The sequence below is a fragment of the Macrobrachium nipponense genome, chromosome 20 (genome assembly GCF_015104395.2).
Source record: "Macrobrachium nipponense isolate FS-2020 chromosome 20, ASM1510439v2, whole genome shotgun sequence".
Lineage (NCBI taxonomy): Eukaryota > Metazoa > Arthropoda > Malacostraca > Decapoda > Palaemonidae > Macrobrachium > Macrobrachium nipponense.
In genome coordinates this window covers 79,332,806-79,353,844 of record NC_061089.1, presented here as the reverse complement: position 1 = coordinate 79,353,844, position 21,039 = coordinate 79,332,806, and the positions used below count along the sequence as shown (strand labels likewise).

The window sequence follows — 21,039 nt, the reverse complement described above, 5'->3', positions numbered from 1 at the left end:
AAACTGTCAACAAATTATAAAGACCATTTTGTGCCAGCCTCAACTATCCCGAATTGTTTTCTAGTAACTGTCCCTTTGAAGGCCACTCCACCTGGTTCCTCAGATCCATCAAGACCTACAAGAGTATTCTTGGCACTCCATGCACCTCCTCCAAGGGGATAAGATTTGAAACTTCTGTCAGGTTCTTATGATTGTGGACTCCAATGACTAGCAGTGAACTTGCTGAATTCCTTCAGTTCCAGATTTTTACTTTCTGAACACACCCCCCCCCCCCCCACCAACTTCTCTCGAAAATATTCTGCATTAGTGAATTGTTGAATGGAATATAAAAAGTAGGCCAAAGGCCAAGTGTTAGGACCTTTGAGATCATTCAATTCTGGAAGGGAAATTGCGAGTAAAAAGATTTCAGAAGTGTAACTGGAAGAAAACCTTGCAGTTTGCACTATGAAACTGTAGGGAGAGGGTAGAAAATAAGTTGGAAGAGAGCGAATATGAATGGAGGTATGGTAAAAAAAACAAGAAAGGTGTCAGACTGTTGAAGATGTCACCGTTATCATAGACAACTGCACAGTAACATACGAGATCAATGGCGGGAATAAATAGTCCCCATCACCTTTGTACCTAGGGGACTAAAAACCACACATATTCAAGCCACCCACTCTCTCTTAAAACCCGCTTCCATTCTCTCTACCACATATTTGGATCACATAGTGTATCATATCATTACGGTCTCCTGCCACTCTTCATTTGAAAAAATATAAATAAAGAAAGACACCTGCATTCTTACAACACTCACCCATAGTCTCCTTCATATGAAAACGGCTACCAGTTCCTTTACCTGAACCCCTTTCACCTCAATAACATGAAGCCATTATATAATTCTTAAAACCTTGGATTTGTATTGTTATCAAATAAGTGTCTGAAAACACCACTTGAATCTTCTCTGGAGCTGTTAAAATACCTTACAGATCTGCTGTGAGAATATTGATTACAAGAGGAAATGTAACCCTGCATTTTCCAGTTACATTAAAATTACAATATACGTATTCACCCTAAACTCATTAAGTTGAGGTAACTTAGGATACACCTCTTATCAGAAATGGCCCAATAACTTTTGTTTAAAAAGCAAAATAACTTGGTAATCTCTGCAACTTAGATATAAGTCCAAAGGAAACGTTACCACATTATCCAAAAGACTAGGAATTGGTTAAGTACTGAAGACTCCTATGGCTATCCTGATGCCTGTATATTGTGGTCTGGTTCTAAACTTACAGGGTTCATGGTTGCTGATTAACAGCGTTACAAATAAGGGATACCTTTGACATTACAAGTGCACACCTTCAAAACATTTAATACTGCCAGACATTAGAGTATAAGCATTTATAACCCAATAACATAGTCTATAATTAACCATGTTAATAAAAAAAAATTATACTACAAAAAAAGGATTCAGTCCTTTGATTTAAATATCTGGGTCTTGGTATAGTACACTCCACAAGTGAGGCAAAAATGGATTTATAAACTCTTGCTCATCAAGATTTTGAAGCCCTTTATATGCACCACTATTGAGTTACCACTTTCTTTCAACTATAGACATTCTTGCTCCTACAGATGTGATAGGCTTTAGAGATAAAAGTTACTAATTTGATTAATTATATGCTGTAGTAACAGCTTTGGCTGCACTTATCAGCAGCTTCATTTTCCTTGATGCCTGTGTGAGCATGGATCCAACAGTGTACTTCCACATTTATACTAACAATTAATTTTGCCAGGTACACTCTTCATTTATACAAAACCATTATGTCAAATTTTGGTAAACATTTGTTTGATGAAACTTTTGAAAGAGGTTACCACAAATGATAGTCAAGTTATTAATTTATAAAACATTTCAATGTAAAAGTTACAATGCTTTAGATAACAGGGACACATTGCCCAATTATATGCTAAATACCCAGTTATTTATAGAAAAATTGCTGCAAGGGAAATGTATGAGCTTAAAACATCCAGTACTTCATTACCCACAAAATAATAATGTATTTTCAAATAAGTTCACTACTAAAATTATTATTATTTTGTAGTTTGACCAAAATAGAGCCAAAATTATTTATAATATAAGTTTGGCCTAATGATTGAATTATTTAAAGAACAAAATGTTAACCGACTTGCTTTCATGAAGATTTTACACTGTCAGCAATCTACGACTATATTCTTATGAAGAAAAGATATAAATTCTAAGTTATTGGTTAACTGCAATACTTTAATATACCTAATTTGGGTAAGCATCACACTAAATTAAATAAATTACTAAAAAGTGTTTAATTTTGTTTGACACCTTCACTTCATGATCTGAACAGGTAGAATAAAAGTTTAGTTCACTGATTTTTCATTTTTTTCTTATTTTCGTAATAGTATATAGTTTCACCTATTTTGCTCATGACTGGCAAAATATAAGAACCAATGTCCCCATGACAAGATAAATCAAGTGGTGACTACAGAATGCAATGGACAAATATATATTTTTTAAAGAACCATGGTAACTATTTTGGAAATGTAAAAAAAAAATTCTAATTACTTTCTACAAAGTAAAACTCATATGCATCCATATAAAATCAAAATATAAAATGAAAGTAAAAATATTCTACCATTAAATAAATAATCATATTCTGATCTTTACATGCCCATCCTCTCTCAGAAAAGTATCCAGTGACCTGTTTTTGAAACAATAAAGTTTCCAAAGTCCTATCTTACCAAATTAATGTCTCACTACAATTTTACACCAATTTTCAAACAGAATCAGTAGAAATATGATGCTAACAGTCAATTGTACAAGTCTGTGTTGTAACTCTTTCACTATAGTTTCATAGTTTCTGCCTGACACTAAATCAGTCTTCTATACCAAATAGTAAAGCACTTCACTCGAACTTGCATATCGTATTGGTCAATTCAGTGTGCCACTGCAGCTTTTTGCAATACACTATTGAAATTGATTTTAATTTCTCCATTATTATTTTCTAATAAATTTCTAGCTGTTTTCTTTCAACAGTTTGACACCATCATAAACATTCTACGTGGGTGATAATAAAATTGTACTATGAACATCTGTCTCTTTGCTAAACATGGTAGAATATTTACTACTTGATTTTCCAACAGCATCCCCATCATCTGTAAGAGGGAGTATTCCATCTAACCAAACTGTATATCTCTCTGAGAGTTGAGAATACTTTCCATGACATTTATCCCAGTAATACTGATATTGTCGTCTAAAGTTATCGATGGTGCCATCAGCCACAGTTTTGTTGTGTTTATGAAAACTTTGATGCTCTCGTATCGTATCCAGAACTGATTTTTTGAATGATGAGCTACATCTATTACCACCGTTTTTCATGTGTCTGTCAATACATTTCCTCTTCGAAAGTGACAGTGCCATGCTTTCCTGAAAGCATCAAATAAAATGGAGTCCTTCTCATTTAAGTACAATTTCAATACTGTGATACATTTACTCCATGATTTACAAAAAGTTTCAAGAATACCAAACATGTCTTTTCTCAAATTTACAAGGAACTCTGATCAAACTACAAAAATATTTCAGATGATTCTAATAAGAAAAGCAGAACACTGCATGTCACCCAATTTATGCACAAAACTAACTTTACACATTATCAATCATTGCTGGACCATGGTAAATTTCAGTAGCCTACTAAAAAAAATTTATAAAACTTATATAAGGCCTGCAGCTCTCTATGCAGCTAGCATATGAGCCATTTAACAAAGCAATCAAACTTCAATAGTTATTAATTTGAAATTGCAATTGCTAAGTTGCATAAAAAAAATATGGTTGTTAAAACATGATGTATCCAGAAGCTGGAAAACAGATGGTTTTGGCACTTGGTGAGAAATGGAGACAAACATTTTCTAGTTATGCAAGCACCAGGATGAGGCCCAATGGGAGAGCCCAGAAAATTATGGAGAAGGGGTATTATTGAAGGCGTTAATCAAATGTGTATTCAGACAGTGTGTATGACACTAAAGAGTTGAAGCATTTCTTGCCACATAGATTTGTGTTATGAGATAACCTGACATAAAAAAATTCTGACCATAATGGATTTCTTCTTTTGAGGGAATACAATCTCCATATCACTCAAAAAATCCAACTTTCTGGCATAAATACAATACAAGTTCATGATCAAATGATGGATGGGCAGAGAATAATCTGCCTAGCTAGAACACTGGGTCATATGGCCTAAATTTTAGAATTTATTCGTTTGTACAGATAGAGTAACACCTGTATATAAACTGTACAGAGGCCCTAGATAATTGTCAAGTGATTTATTTATAACTTCTGTTATAAATAAATAAATTTTAGCCCACATTGTTTTTTGAAGACATGGCAGCTAGTATGAGAGAGACCATGACATTTGCTGAACATCCCTTCCTCTTCTTATTAACCATGTTATAAAGTATCAACATTGCAATCATGTGCCACTTGCATTCTAGAATTTTTACATTCTTAAAATCTTGTTGACTGAGTTTTACCATCAATCCTATTAATGGTTCAGGAAGCATAATTCCAAGATACTTTTTATGAATTAACAATGCTAGGCATATACGTATTTATTTATCGCAGTTGCAACCTACAGCTTAAATTTAGTGGTATACTTTCTTAACTTCTTATTGAAGAGTATTTTCTTGATGTTTGTTTGCATTTTGACCATTTAATATTTCTGGCAAACTTTTTGTCTATTAATGATTGCATATATCTATTTATTCCTGTATTTTTCACAATGTATCCCTCCTTACTAGTTTGAAGATGACTGAATAATTACAGGTATAATTTTTTTTTGTTCAACTTAATACTAGTTCCTCTCATGGTGATGTGCATATATTTTTTTTGTAATATAAATGGCCATACTTAATATGACAGTTTTACATTGGCTGAATTTGGACTGCAGTGGACTACGAACTTGTCTCATTCTAAAGAAACATACCCAACAGAATATACTAATCACTTACTCTACATATTTCACACTATAAAATAATGTTTAGACATTTTAGGATATTTCACACTAAAATAATGTGTAGACATTTTAGGATAATTAAAAACTACCTAATACAGTATACATATCACTTAATATCCCTTACACACACCATTCTACAACATGTAATAATTAATAAAATTTCTAAGCGAGATGAAAAAGACCAATGGTGACTCCTACAATAATAATAAAAAATTTGTGTTCATTTTTTCAATAAAGTAAGTAACCACCTAAAAATTTCCCAAGGGGAGCTAGCAGTACCATAACAGATGTTGGTAACCTTGGGAAAATCACTTTTTAGTTACCATGAAAAGATATATGATCAAATCTCTACAGAACTGACTTCAATGGTATGTTAGAAAATGGATGAATTGTTTGTTAATTTAACTGGTGCCTCTTTGCCAAATGATATGGTGATAGCATCACCATCACGAATGCAATCATGAACATGAAGAAAATTAGGCAAGCCCTTTTGAGTACTGCGAAGGGTAGCACATACATATAAACATAAATAAACAATGCAAAATTGTTGTTGCATTTTTGTAATCCTCCCAGTTTTCAAAGTTTGTAGTCAGAAAAAAATTCTAGGAAACATGCGTAGTGTTAAGATCTAAATAAAATACTCAAGATGCATATATAATAAAGCTGCGAAAAAATATGTGCAGTTCTTTTGTATCAAACAGTTTGTCAAGGGTAACTCAGATGTAACATAAATTGGGAGGGAGGGGGAGGTGGGGCATCATAACAATGGTAGCTCACCTTAGCCCTTTTATGAAAAAACTATCAAAAATCAAAGTACTGAGCAATAAAAAAAATACTGAAAATAAACAATTTACAAGTTATTAATATAAATATCTTCTCTAATGCTGGAAAAATATACAGTATACCTAATTAACTCACCTTACAGTATTTGTTAATTATAATTCTCTTCTTAAAAGAAAATCAACATGAAGCACTTGCTACTTAGAGACAGCCATGCAGAAATTACACAAGAAAAAAGACGAAACCATACCTTATGGGAGGACCCCTTCACTTGCGATATCGGGGCAGAACTGCCTATTCCACTCTTCTTAGGAGTTGCGATTTCAGCAGATTTCACCGGCTGTAAAAATAAAATTTTAAAAGTTAAAAACTAAACGACACACTTTATAACATGAGTAGTAACCGGTGTTGGGGGACATGGGGAAATAGAAGTTCCCAAGGTCTCATCAATGGAATAAAACAATTTGTTGCAGAAATGTACAAAAACATTACACTAATACAGTGGCTCAAAACCAAAAGCAGTGTTAGTGGATTCAAATTAAAAACAAGTACAGTATCCTCAACCATAGTACCACCTCAGCTTAATTGATGCTTCTAGTAAGTAGCCTTCTGATAAGCAGCAAATCAAATATATCCAGACTCCCATCCACAGTTGATATAAATAAAGGGAAAAGTCTTGTTCCCAAAGATGCTTAAATTACAGTGCTTCAGTAATCTTTATCTTAAATGATAGCGACATATTTGCAAAGTAGGAGATCTGCCCTATGAAACAGATTATAAAATTTATGGAAAAAGAAGGCATGAAGGCAGATATCTTTTAAAACTACAACTAACAGTGCACATTAAACTTACTGAGCTATCAGAATCTTCCACTTTCTCTTCCTCATCCTCCTCCTCATCATCTTCCTCTCCCACTTCATCCTCATTGTCATCTTTTGCAGAAACTGGACTGTCCTTGTCCTTTTCAGCCTTCTGATATATAATTTTTTTACGAACGTTTTTTCTTACCACCTTACGTAATCTTTCTATCTGATTTTTGGTCTTTTTATGAGCTGTAAGAGAAATGACTGGTTATAAATCTGCTTTACTAAATAACAAAGCACTTCATTATTAAGAGACATGCAATAAAATTCTACAGTAAACGATGGTTTTGCTACTACAAAAAGTTTTGCCAATTCTAGCAACTGGGGAGAGCTATTAATTGAATTATGAAATTTACGCTATAAAGCCATGAGAGAGAGAGAGAGAGAGAGAGAGAGAGAGAGAGAGAGAGAGAGAGAGAGAGAGAGAGAGAGAGAGAGAGAGAGAGAGAGAGAGAGAGAGAGAGAGAGAGAGAGAATGAATTATCATCGATTTGTAGTCGAATCTTTAATAAAAATATTATTTCATACTGCAAGTACTATCATGGTTTAAGCAAAGCTAGTGAAAAACTCTAATGGTAGGAAAAATAACTTGGCTTACTATTAACAAGAAAATATAATTCCAATAGAAGAACTTTTTTTTTTCTGCCATACAAACCCATTACTTTTACAGCCTTTTGTATATCTGCACATACTTTTACAATTTACAGGATTCTAGAGTTAAGTGAATACTCCCACTTCTCACCAGCCCAAGAAGTTTCTGAGGTTTTGCCAAGCTTTAAATTAAGTGTGCTCAAAATCAAAAGACATTTGCCCACCAGAGAAATTTCAAAGAACTGGGATGACTTGGCATCTTAAAATACCAAATTTGTAACTAATTTGTATTTTTCATAACTAACAAACCTGAGGTCTTAACATTAGGATTTACTAGCGCCAAGCTGGAAACCGGTAGAATTAAAATTACACTTGTGAGATCCAGGGACTAATGGCATCTATACCAGGTCACGGGGCATGTATACCCAGAATGCCCACGGCTACCTGTGACCCATCAGTTATATTTCTAACCCAGTTTAGACTGCTAGAGGGGTGGTTCGAGGTGGGCCTTTAACTGTTAAGACCTCAGGTTTGTTAGTTATGAAAAATACAAATTAGTTACAAATTTGGTATTTGTTCATACACGAAACAAACCTTCGGTCTTAACATTAGGATAGACTTACTATTGGAGGGAGGTAAGTCTCTACAACTGACTGGAAGTTTGCCACCTTATCCATTTCCGAATATATAGGGAAATTCTAGAGAATGGACAATGAACCTAGGACCAAAGATATAAGCGGATCTATTGGTTCCTCCCACTGGGTGTAGATACCATTCTACTGTTTACTCTTGTCCCTTGCGACTGTAGCTAAAAGTCTCCCTCCAGAAGAAGCAAAAGGCTTATTGAGGTCAATGATGGCCTACACCCTCCTTTAGAGAGAGAGAGAGAGAAGAAGACGACACACACACACCTCATGAAAGCCTCAAAAGGTTGCCCAACACACATGCTGATTTTTTTCTGTATCATCAACCTCCCTTGATGTCCAGCCTATGTCACAATGGGAATTGGCTCTGGAGCCTGGGGAGGGCTCATATCCAGAAATGGCAGGCAATAACCTTCTTGAATATCTATTGATCTGCTCTAATACCTTGCCATTAGTTCCATAATTTGTGAAGACAAGCCCTGACCAGATAACAGATCTGTGAGTCGCTTGCTTCACCTCCTCCTGCTACCACCAAAGGCCAATTTAAAGGATGGCTACCTTCTACCTGCAGTCTCTTTCCTAAGGTTAAAGGACTGAGAGGTGCTGGAATAATTCCAGCAACCACAATTAGCTGGAGACTTGGGACCACAAGGAGTGGAATTTTGGAGGTCAATGCCACTTTTGTTTTTGCAAGCTTTTCCATCAAATCTCACCATTAATAGGGGAAACAGATGAAGAATTATATTGACTGTCAGCAGAATGTGAAAACCAGATGAGTATAGAAGGTTGGAGAGGACATTCCAAACTATATCTCTTTTCATAAGAAAGGCATTGGCTACAACATATGAGAACAACCTCATATCTAGGAAAGAGGCCAAATATGACAAATTTTTAACCAATTTGTATTTTTCATAACTTGCAAACCTGAGGTCTTAACATTAGGATAAATACTCAGCGCCAGCTGGAAACCGGTAAAGTTTAAAATAATTGTGTACGCAAGGGACTATTGGCATCTGTGCTTGGTCACGAGACATGTGGAGCCACCCACATACCCCTCATTAACTCATGACCCCGTTAGTTATTCTTCCAACCCAGGTTAGTTGATAGAGGGGTGGTTAGAGGTGGGCCTTTGTATGTTAAGACCTCAGGTTTGTAAGTTATGAAAAATACAAATTGGTTAAAAATTTGTCATTTGTTCATATACGAAACAAACCTTCGGTCTCAACATTTGGATAGACTTACTCTTGGTGGGAGGTAAGTACTATTAACCAACTGGGAGTTCGCCACCTTTGATCAGTTTTCCGAATCTAAGACATATATGAATATCATATAGTCAGACTTCTGGGTTTTACACAATGTCATAGTTCATTGCGTCCGAGGAAGATAAGAAGATCTGTTCTCCTAACAAACCAATTCATCCACTCATGTAGGTTTGTTATCATTCCTCTCCCCCTTGCTGAAGAGAGGAATGTCCTGCTACTGATAGGTATCTTACTGATACTAACCCTTACAGTATGGCCACTTCACTCACCTTTACCTTTTCCGTTCCAGCTTATGATGGTACTCTCTTCTTACTGCCCTAAGCAAAGGAGACAGAAATTTGAAAAGGAAAGAGGCCAGTTAACTCCTCCATTTCACATTCATACCATCATCTTAGACAAGATACCAACTGACCCGCCAGGGGTACTGGATGAGTTACACCATCTGTTGAGCAACCACCAAAGGACCCAAGGAAACTGTGTCCAAGGCCCTCTGGGCAACCTTATATATATACAGGAAATTGAAAGTGGGTTTTCGTAACAAAGAACCCACTCTCAAATTTCAATGAACACACAGACACCTTAACATTGCTCCATTTTGATCTTCGATACAGTCGCAGACCAACAACCATCACAATTATTTTAACAGAAATGTTCTTAAATGCCAGAAGGCCCATATTCCTCTGATGACCTTCTCTTCTGTATAACCTCATTGGTACAACTTGACAAACAAGGAGTAGGCTTGACCGATCGCCTCTGTTTGCCCTGTTCCTTTACATCTACCACCTTCATGTCCTAGGTGACGTAGTCGTTTCTATAACCACAGAGTACTTTGACAAGTCAAAGCCAGCCCTGCTGAAGGTCTCTCACACATACTCACAACGTACTGAGCATAATTAAGAAAAGTATCTGTCATCATGACCTGTGCTGCATTGACTCATTATCCCAGATTCCGGGGTAACTTGGAACTGATGTTCCTTAACTACTTTTGAGTCTATGTCAAAACCCTGGTTATTGAGTACTCCCACTCTACCAAGGTCAGAGGAAGACCCCCATCCACGGTCAGTTTCCTATAACGTGACTGATGTATGTGCCTGGTGGTAGTCCGTCAAGTCTACTCTGATACAGAGTATGTTTTCACTTATCAGATCAGAGTTCTTATGTGCCCCATCCAGTTCACTGCTCTTGACTCATCTGAAGATTACTCAGTGTGAAGCGATATTCACATGCCCAATCACCAGTCTAATGTATATCACCATACATGTAATTACAGAGATACTTCCATCTGTTCTGATAACCTCTCCACCAGATCATTGTCTACTGACCGAATGCCTTTAATGGACAGAAACCTCCTCTATACAGGCAGTCACAGCCAAAGATCATTCTGTATACGTGAGCTAACGACCTTTGGAGTCGTGTTATGTCCGTGGTGACACTCTACACCCAAAAACTTAGCTATTAGTTTGAAAAGGGATATTGGTCAACCTCCAGACCTTGAGATAATAATTCTACCTATCGGTGGTGCCTCTTGCCCTCACGAACCTGGTAGCGATGATTGTGCTACGATAAACTTTATCAGTCACTCATCCTGGGTCCTCCTTAATTACTGGAACCCATCCTTCCATTCGGGACATGGCGGAACAGGTAAAACCTAGAGTTTGCGTAACCTCCAGGTTGTTCCCAGTATCGCAAATGGAATCCTCAGGCTCCTCAAATGGTGAAACCCCTGAGACAGCTCTAACATGGTTTTTCCATTATACGAGTTCCCCTCTGGATGAGTGGTTTGTGCACTTATCTGCCAAACTGGTGGTCCGAGGTCCTACTCCCATCTCAGCCAACACGGAATCAGAGAAACTTATTTCTGGTGATAGAAAATAATTTATTGATATAGTGCGGTTCGGATCCCACAATAAGCTGCAGGTCCCGTTGCTAGGTGACCAATTGGTTCCTAGCCACGTAAAAAAAAATATCCAATCCTTCAGGCCAGCCCTCAGCCCTAGGAGAGCTATTAAACAGCTCAGTGTTTTTGTAAAAACTAAGATACTCTTAACTTTTCCAATTATATAGACTATATCATAGGAAAACCCCCAGAAAAATGTCCTATGATAATATATTCTATTCAGACACATCCCAATTATCCTCCTCTCCAAGGAATTAATCTGTTAACAGGATATGGCTTATTTTTCCACAAGTAATGTTACTTCGCAACCACGAAACACCTTATGCGGTGACCTGTTACAATATATGGGCATATGTTCAATATGCTACCCTCCAAAGGGAAATCCTATATTGCCAGAAACCATCATGGTGCTATTCTCGAGTAACCTAGCCCAGAATTGTACCAACGTCACTTCACCCTACCTCACTCTTGAAGAATGGGAAACTCCCCACTTTCCCCTTCCAGATATGATGAGGTTTTAATGCCTTGCTCTAGCCAACTGAAGCTCAAACCCTCTATGTTAGGTTCATGACTTCAATATAGAAACTAGACCAGTATGGAGGAGACCCATTTGCAGATTCTAGGTTAATCTAGCCAACAACCACTTGGATTAGTCTAAGTAGGTATAGTCAATTAAGAATTGACTAACTTATTTTAAGTTGGCAAGACCAGGTTGACCCTGGCTTGGTTAGGTTAGGCTATGTTAACCCTTCCAATTAGGCTAGGACCCTGGTTTGGTTAGGTTAGGCTATGTTAACACTTCCAAATAGGCTAGGACCCTGGTTTGGTTAGGTTAGGCTATGATAACTCTTCCAATTAGGCTAGGCTAACTCCTCTATCACTTAGGGTAGGTTAAGTTCATCCGAGATGTACTCTTAACTAGGCTAGGCTAGTATAGACTAGCCTAATCTAGAAACTAAATGACTTAGGTTAGGGTAAAGTCGTTCAAGAAAGTTTGGGCTATCCATGCTAGGCTACAACCACAACCTTCTAGGCTGAAATGGTAAAAGTGTTTCGAATGGGTAGCCTAGGCACTAGTCTATGCTCGGCTATACTTATAACCTTACTAATTCACCCAACCTATGATAGTAAAAGCATGTTCAAGCAGCCAGACCATGTTAAGTCATCAACCCACTGTTAGGCTAAGTTGACATAGGCTAAAAGGTATGACCCAATTATCCTGGCTATAGCATCTTAGGTTACAAGTGCCCTACTTAGGCTTGGCTACCTTAAGTGGCGAAAGAAAGACGTTCACCTCTTCCTTTCGACTTAAGTTTCCATGCGATTTCATTAAGGGGACCGTCCGCTATGGCGGATGACATGTCAACTTGAAAAAATAAAAAATAGAGTTATTACTTGTATCTATGCAGAAACATGCCGTGCATGCTTTCCAGAAGTTTCAGCCAATTATTTTCACAAATAATGAAGATATAGCGGTTTTTAAATGATGACGTCATCGTAACTGCGTCGTCTGTATGACTTGAGTTTGACAGAATCGTTTTTGCGTGTTTATTTTTGCATATATACAGCTATTTTTTAAGATTTTTTTCGAAATTCTCATACATCTGGTAGCAATGAAAGGTACTGTGACACTGGGTGAGAAGCGAGCTGCTCAGAGCGGTTATTTATAGGCGAGACTCTGACTCGGAGAATGACTCAGTTAGACAGTTACGCCACAGACGTCAAAGCAGTTACACGCACGTTGGCACTTGCGTTTGGTTACTAGCTATTTACGTTGTTTTTATAACTTCTTAGTGAACTTATAGCAATGCCGAAGTTACCTAAGATCAAGAAGGCTACTCAGCAACTATGGCTAGCAAAATTAGCGAAGGCCAGGAGTGTGCTGAAAGAAAAACACGAAAATTAATTGTTTTCAGCTGCCCTCATTGTCTCATGTCTTGCCGTCAACATCATTATCTGGTGTCACGCTGAGGGTATTAACACCACATTTAGGGGTAGGACCACGATCCTTGATGTAGAACTCAACAATAAAAGTACAAATAAAGTAATTATAATAATTTTGTTTTGACTTTTATAAGAAAAAAGCGAAAATTTACATAGCAAATCTTTGGGAGCTCATATCTCAAAAACATACTTATGCGCATGTCGGTAACCATTACTCGGTTATTTATTATCCAATTTTAGAGAGAAAGATATCATTGGAAAGAGGAATAAAAATCCCATAATTCTGTGTGACAGAATTTTTATTTCCTTTTTTTCTTTTTTTTTTAGAATTTTTTGAGTGTCTAGACTAAAAAAAATTCATAAAAAATAAAAAAATTAAAAAATCAAAATTCTGTCACACAGAATTGTTCCGTATATAAAGAAGTTTTTATGGTATGATTTTCAATACAACTGATGTCATATTAGCGGAGAAAACTCTACCAATTATTTTTTTTTAAATCATGATTTTTGCTAATAAAACGAAACGTTTTTGATCAAATGACTTGAAATTTTTATATGATGAAGGTATTATATATATCTAAAACATATGAAAATTATGTATTTTGCATAATAAATAAAAAATATAGTCATCATAGCGGACGGTCCCCTTAAGAAGAATGGTTCTACAGTACTTTCGAAGGAACCAAGCTTTCGATTATCTTTAACTACTTGTGTAAGAGTCGAAGCGTTTGGTCAATATTGTTATAGGAAGAAACCAGCTTATACCAACAAGTATATAAAACATGGGAATTCTCCTTACCTGTAAAGGTTTGAATTTTTCTGGAGTCAACCCAAAGTATGCTAATTCCCACCATTCAGGCTGCATACGATTACTAAGAGGTATCCATATACTTCCATCAATCCGTGCATTTTACGTGTTGTAAAATGGACTCTACATGACTAGAACAAGGTAATTCATACACTTTCGTATCCTTTTTCAAACCAAACACCATGTCAATCCCCAGGGGAAGCATACTGGCAGGTGTCTCCATGCTCCCCAAAAGGTTATTGAATTGACTAATCAAATCAATCACCTCCGCATACGAAGCCAGAAACTCTTGGTTTTCTCTTCCCTCCGGTTCTAACGCAGTGTGTTCAGCCACAGGAGACGTTAACTCACTCCTACCCTCTGACAAACGTCCGGGTGGGTCATGACCGTCCGACCATACGGCCGCGGCATCTTTGATCTTTAATGGCCACTGATGGCTCGATCTTGAATAGTCAGTAGGATTTGAGAAGGTATCTATTTGCATGCGTCATGGCCATCCGACCATACGGCCGCGGCATCTTTGATCTTTAATGGCCACTGATGGCTCGATCTCGAATAGTCAGTAGGATTTGAAAAGTATCTATTTGCATGTGTCATGGCCATCCGACCATACGGCCGCAGCATCTTTGATCTTTAATGGCCAGTGATGGCTCGATCTTGAATAGTCAGTAGGATTTGAGAAGGTATCTGTTTGCAATCCTATATACAAACATGAAAGCAATTTTATCATATTGCATTACTCTGACATCTAAAGTCCATGGAAAACGTTTGTAAAAGCATCGGCGTATGTATCAAGTTCAGCAACGGCATTGTAGTCTCTCTTAGACTCTTTGTAGTCACCACTGGCAACTCCGCATCGGCCGCTAGCCCAGCAACTGTCGACGCTATCACTCATTGGACTCTTGTAAACAGCTTCGTCTGATTGCTTTGAGCTTACCAGCCACTGACTTCTTGACTTTCTTGCTGATTGGGCTGTGACACTCCTGGTTTGAAGATGAAGAAGAATTTACTCTTCTCCTCTTGTCCCAAGGATCAGTCACGAAATCCCGTATCCTCCAACACTTGACTGAAGACGAAGAAGCAGACAAATCACGCCCTTTCTTTTGGTCTTTCTTAGCAATTTCCACCTCTAGATCCTGTTTATGCTTCATTACTGTGTGTACCAATGAGTCAGAAAGCGTATAGGTTCGGAGGCAGCGAAGTAGATCGAGAATCAGTAGGCTGTGACGTCATGACTACTGCCATTTTGCAAGCGGTTTTGGCTATGACGTCATCACGCTTGATGGAAGCATGAGGCTGTTTATGGTACTCTTGCAGCCAACCTTCTGTGGCATTTCTACTTTACAAGGATGTGACAGTCCTGGCTCGAAGATGAAGAAGAAATTATTATTCTCCTCTTGGCACAAGGATCAGTCACGAAGTCCCTGATTCTAGCCTTTTCCAACTCTTCACAGCAGCCACACTAGACTAACTTTCCATCATTCACTTGTTCGATAATTACAACTACTTGTGATTTCATATAATAGGGATGTAACAATCCTGGCTCAAAGATGGAGAAGAAACTTCTCCTCTTGGTTCTAGAATCAGGTACGAAGCCCCTATTCTTCCAGGATCGGCAGGAGAACGCACTGGCATCAAAGCCAGTCACCTAAGCTTGTTAATGCCTAAGCGGAAGGATACAGAGGAAAGACTTGTGTCTTTTCCATTATGTGACTTATATCTCCTAAAGCTTGCAATTTCTCTCAAAAACAATGTGCAATCTCCAATCCGAAAGCATAGTTGTAAAATACTCTTGTATCTCAAAATGAAAATGGAAGCATGTCTCCGTGTAGGCCGCAGCTGTGAAGTGACGTCATGGCGGTCGCCATGTTTATGACATCACTGAGCATCTCGAATGCGAAGCCAGCACCCTACCAGAGATGCAAGGCTGTTGATGTTATTCTCGTAGGCATAGCAACCTGACATTAAAGGATGCCTTTTTGCACTATCTACTTCTTTATGTACAGATGGCAACGCATCCGACCGCCATTCAGTGCAAATCAGGATAAAAGGGACATCCATCACGTGGGACCCTGGATGGCAGCATGACGTTATATATCAAACCAACTGTCCTTCTTGGGTTGGTTCTTGATAAGCCTAACACCGACCGCACACCTGCATCCTCTTTACCCACGTATCTGGAACGAAAACAAGATGGCGATGCACACCTCTCCCCGCAGGGAAAGAAGCACAATTAGTCATAATTACTTCCCAAAGCACATCCAGATACATCAAAGCTTTGGATTACAGGCAATCCATATGAATATGCGATATTCCAAAGCACAGGTAACGAATTAACTGTACTTTAAGTGTTTCTTCACCTACGACTTACTACACAATGAGTACCTCGACATTGAAATCGTCGAAAAACATATCAGGGCGTTTATCTGCTTCTAGTGATATCCAGGAAGACTTGCAGCATGAGAAGGCTTCATGTTCACATACCCGGGAATTCCAAACAACAAACTGAAAACAACAGGGGGCAAACTAAACCGACTTTAAAAGGATGGAGCAAAGCACGTCCTCTCTTATAGGCAGTAAGAAAATAACTAAAGGGGTCACGAGTTAATGAGGGGAATGTGGGTGGCTCCACATGTCTCGTGACCAAGCACAGATGCCAATAGTCCCTTGCGTACACAATTATTTTAAACTTTACCAGTTTCCAGCTGGCACTGAGTATGTATCCTAATGTTAAGACCGAAGGTTTGTTTCGTATATGAACAAATAGTGAGACTACAAGACATCTGATCATGGTTAATACCTTCGAGAGACCTTAATGCACTGGTAAGAATACTCGAGGCTCCTAGCATCCAATTAGGCCAGTTTGCTAATGTTAACATCTCCCCAAGAATTTCTCCATCCAGTATGAAAGATACCAAAGGCTGAGGAAGAGAAGAGACATCATGCAACAGCCTCACCACCTGCAGGAGGAAGTCTCACTTGGGTGTAATAACTGATAATTTTATGTATATAAAAAAAAAATAGGCTCATGCATCTGATACAATAGAGTTGTGGGGTAATGGGTTATCAAAATCGTGTCTTAAGCAATAACTTCTTTACACATCATAACATTCAGTTCTCTGCAGTAGCATCTGAAGACAAGAGCTAAAATCCAAAAAGGTCTCCATTCTACAGTCAGAGTCTATGCTGCATCTAGCCCCAACACAAAACCCAACTAGAAGTCTCACTGAAGGAGGGTTCATCCTCACTCATAACAATATTTTCATGCAATACTCAAAATCAGTGTAGTTAGAAAATATTCTGGAAAATCCATCTATAAGAAATGAAACAGATCATTAACAATAGGAGAGAGGTCAGAAATTTATGATGAATAAAGTAGATGAATAAAGATACACTGGCATAAACCTAGACTCTTAAGTATATCTTAGTTTTACCAGACCACTGAGCTGATTAACAGCTCTCCTAAGGCTGGCCCGAAGGAATAGATATTTTTTTAAATAGCTAGGAACCAATTGGTCACCTAGCAACGGGACCTAGAGCTTATTGTGGGATCCGAACCACACTATATCGAGAAATGAATTTCTATCACCAGAAATAAATTCCTCTGACTCCGCGTTGGCCGAGCCGGAATTCGAACTTCGGACCACCAGATTGGCAGCCGAGCGCGAAAACCCCTCATCCAGTGAGGAACTACCTAGACTCTTAAGGTGATGAAATGACTAAGTACAAATTAACCATTCTTGACAAAGCCAGTGATATAGAGATGAAGTAGGCAATTGCAAAATACCTAAAAACCACTTATCACTTCCTGGGCATAAAGTGAAACAAGCTGAAAAAGATTGTTATTATTAAGGCAAAACATGAGAAGATTAGTAATAACAACAGGAATTACCAATGCCTTGCCAAACCATGAAAAGTAAGGTAACTGGCTGATGTATATCTGAAGATCTCATGAGCATATGTAATTGGTCACCTTCTGTCTCATAGACAAAAGACTAGTGGACCTAGAAACAGACTATGAATATGGCATATACACGATTAATGTTTTTGCGATAGAACTAGTTCTTCATTACATGTTTGGATAGATAAAAATTTGTTTTTACACTTCTCATCCCTAGCATTTTACAATTGTCCCTCAAAATTCATAGGGCTTGGGTTTGTGGTTTTGATTACTCAAAGAATTTTCACCAAATTAAATTTTATAAACACTATAGGTACAGTATGTTTATTCTTTCTCTCTTATCTGGAAACCCTCAAAAACTTCAAGGGGCAAATGTACTGTAAACAAAATTTCTTATATAAAAAAAAATTAAGACAGTAATGTGGAACAGCAAAAAAAGTAAACCAACACAATGCATATCTTAAATTTTAAAAATAAATCTGGAGAATATCTATGGGAACTCTAAGAAAGAAATACAAAGGAAATTATGCAAATATAAAAGAGAATAAAGTATATTTAGCACTTCAATGTTTCAAGGTTCTAAGGAGAAACTCTTACAGCCAAGTACTAAGCCTATTGCCATAGTAATCATCAGCATGCATACTATGGCAATAAAAATATGTGCACACAATACATATAGTACATTGCTGTAATAAGAGAATCAGTTGAAAGAAACACTCACTTCTCTGAAGGTGCTTGACAACCGCCCACATGCTTAAGAACGATGCTTGGCAAATTGGACAGGAGTAAATGCAACGCTCAAACCCGTGATGTGAACGCTGGTGAACACTCAAGGTTTTCTGGGTTGCAAATCTTGTATTACCTGGAATCATTATAAAAAAAAACTGTAGCAACTTATTAAAATTACTTTACGTTTGCAAAGAGCATGCAATTTATTTAGAAGAAATAAGCTTTGACAGCAGTGTCTACTATTTTCCCTCTGGCACAGTCTTGCTTTTACTCTGTTGTCTTAACATTATGCTTTTCCTATGTAAGCTCTGTGTTCATAATTTAACAAATTAAACCAGTGGCAATGCAACATCATCCAAAGCTGCATGGCTAATGCTATTTAATGAGATAATGTCTCTACATAATCATATTACTATTATTATTATTAGTTATTATTTACCATATTTTTTCTTTAATTTTCCTTCTTTCTTACCAAGGGAATGCTTCTAAGACTGCACTAAAGTTCATGAAAACTGCAATTAGGGTCACTGCACCATGAATTTGCTTTATATTAATAGCTACAGTCAATATATATAAAGGATTTGATGCATTTTGCTTAGGTAGGCATCTCACAGCATTTTTCATGCAACAAGGAATGAAATACTTTAGTCTTGTCCTCATATGAATGGAAAATATTATCATGGTCTAATATCTAATAGAAAACAAAGTAAAAATCTTTAAACAGCAAAGATACTTACATAATAAACATGTTAAGTCCTTAGAATCAGAGTGGGAAGATGACTGATCCACATCCATCGACATTATTTCACCAGAAGCAGTTTTCACAATTTCCCCATTCTGGTTGATTGCTACTGTTAGTCCACTTTTACTATTTGAGGCCTGAAAATTATCAAATTAGTTTACTTATTATGAGATTTTCAGGCATATTTTAAGTTTAAAAAATCTCTCAACTTACTAATAAATACCTACAATTTTCATTTTAAGTTATGGTAACATGTACAGTAGTAATTTTTTTAATAATACATATACACATTATTCGTATGACGTTACCGGTACTTGAAGGTAACTGAATGTTGCGGTAAATTTTTTGTTGAACACATGAACCCTGTATTTTTTTGTCTGCTTACCTAAGTGTTGCAAGATTTTCTGCCATTATTTTTAAAGGAAACCACTTACTTCTATGGTTTTCTTAACCTTTATTTCTAACAACTGTGGGGATCCCAGTGAAAAAGGTGGGTTTTTTAGGTGGAGAAAACCAAAAACGTTAAATACACCAAAAGAAGTCACAAACACATAAATCAAAATATTAAATGGGAAAAACATGTGGTCCATTTGTGTAATCCGTAACAAAAGGAAGGTGTCCATAAAGATTTAAGATGTGGCAAAGACAATGACTGGGATATACTTTAATGTAAAGTAACATAACCTAAACTATGATGCTGACTCCTACCAGAACCTGACCTACAGTGCTGTAAATTACTGTAAACTGTTGTAATGGATGGTCAGCATATCTATACACTGCAAAGGATACTATACCTCCCCCTAGAGATACCATTGGCAAGGAATTTTATTGTAGTTTTGAATGCAAAAAATAAATTACCTTATCTCTTACTATTTTACTATTAGTGAATAGATTATAACATGTTTATTTCTTTCTAACTTTGACACCTTTTTTTGATCTTCTACATGGTTTACTCTTATGGCATATTACAATATATTGCAACTACTCACCTTACAAGAAACCAAACAAGTATCCTATCATAAGAGAAACCAAACAAGTATCCTATCATAAGAGTAAGTTGAAGAAATTTGACAGGAAAATATCACAACACAACCAGGGTCAGCAAGACCCAGGTTTTTTTATATGGCACGTACATTATTTGATAGAGAGGTAGGAATTCCAGTGGATCAACTGTCATACTATCAACTACACTGAAAAAGTCATCAAGACACTTACCTCTTCAATCAGACTACTCATAGGCATACTAGGTGAAGCTGAGCCAGGGGGTATAAATGACTGGAAAACGGCATTTGTTACACCACCTATGTCTTCTAACATGACAGAACAATCACGACTCAGCTTGTCGCGACTTCTGCTTACTTCACCGAGCCTGTATAATGAAAATCTAATCAGGAGACGAAACATAATCTAAGGCCTATTAAAAAAAATATAAATCATAACACTAAAACATAAAAAAGCTGTACAGGAATTAAAATAGGAAAAAGAATTGGTATATCTACTGTTTTTTAATATCTACTTATTAAAAGTACCAAATTTCTGTTCACAGCCAAATTCAATATAGGTATTAGTCTTTTAACTTTCAGAGAAACTACCACAAAATGACAAATTTGTAACTAATTTGTATTTTTCATAACTAACAAACCTGAGGTCTTAACATTAGGATTTACTAGCGCCAAGCTGGAAACTGGTAGAATTAAAATTAAGCTTGTGCGATCCAGGAACTATTGGCATCTATACCAGGTCATGGGGCATGTATTACCCAGAATGCCCTCGGCGTCCCGTGACCCACCAGTTACACTTCTAACCCAGTTTAGCCTGCTAGAGGGGTGGTTCGAGGTGCCCCTTTAACTGTTAAGACCTCAG

The 21,039-nt window shown here is 37.1% G+C and overlaps 1 protein-coding gene across 4 annotated transcripts in view; it reads right to left on the bottom strand.

Moving 5' to 3' along the window:
• LOC135195288 (uncharacterized) overlaps window positions 1–21,039 on the bottom strand; it is a 65,812-nt gene that overhangs the window by 13,037 nt on the left and 31,736 nt on the right. For all 4 annotated transcript variants that reach the window (XM_064221550.1, XM_064221558.1, XM_064221564.1 and 1 more), the window contains 5 exons: window positions 20,392–20,545; window positions 19,172–19,313; window positions 18,427–18,567; window positions 6,648–6,847; window positions 6,046–6,135 (listed from right to left, as the gene is read on the bottom strand). In XM_064221550.1, the coding sequence (XP_064077620.1) occupies window positions 6,046–6,135; window positions 6,648–6,847; window positions 18,427–18,567; window positions 19,172–19,313; window positions 20,392–20,545 (727 nt within the window). The remainder of the gene's footprint in view (window positions 1–6,045; window positions 6,136–6,647; window positions 6,848–18,426; window positions 18,568–19,171; window positions 19,314–20,391; window positions 20,546–21,039) is intronic.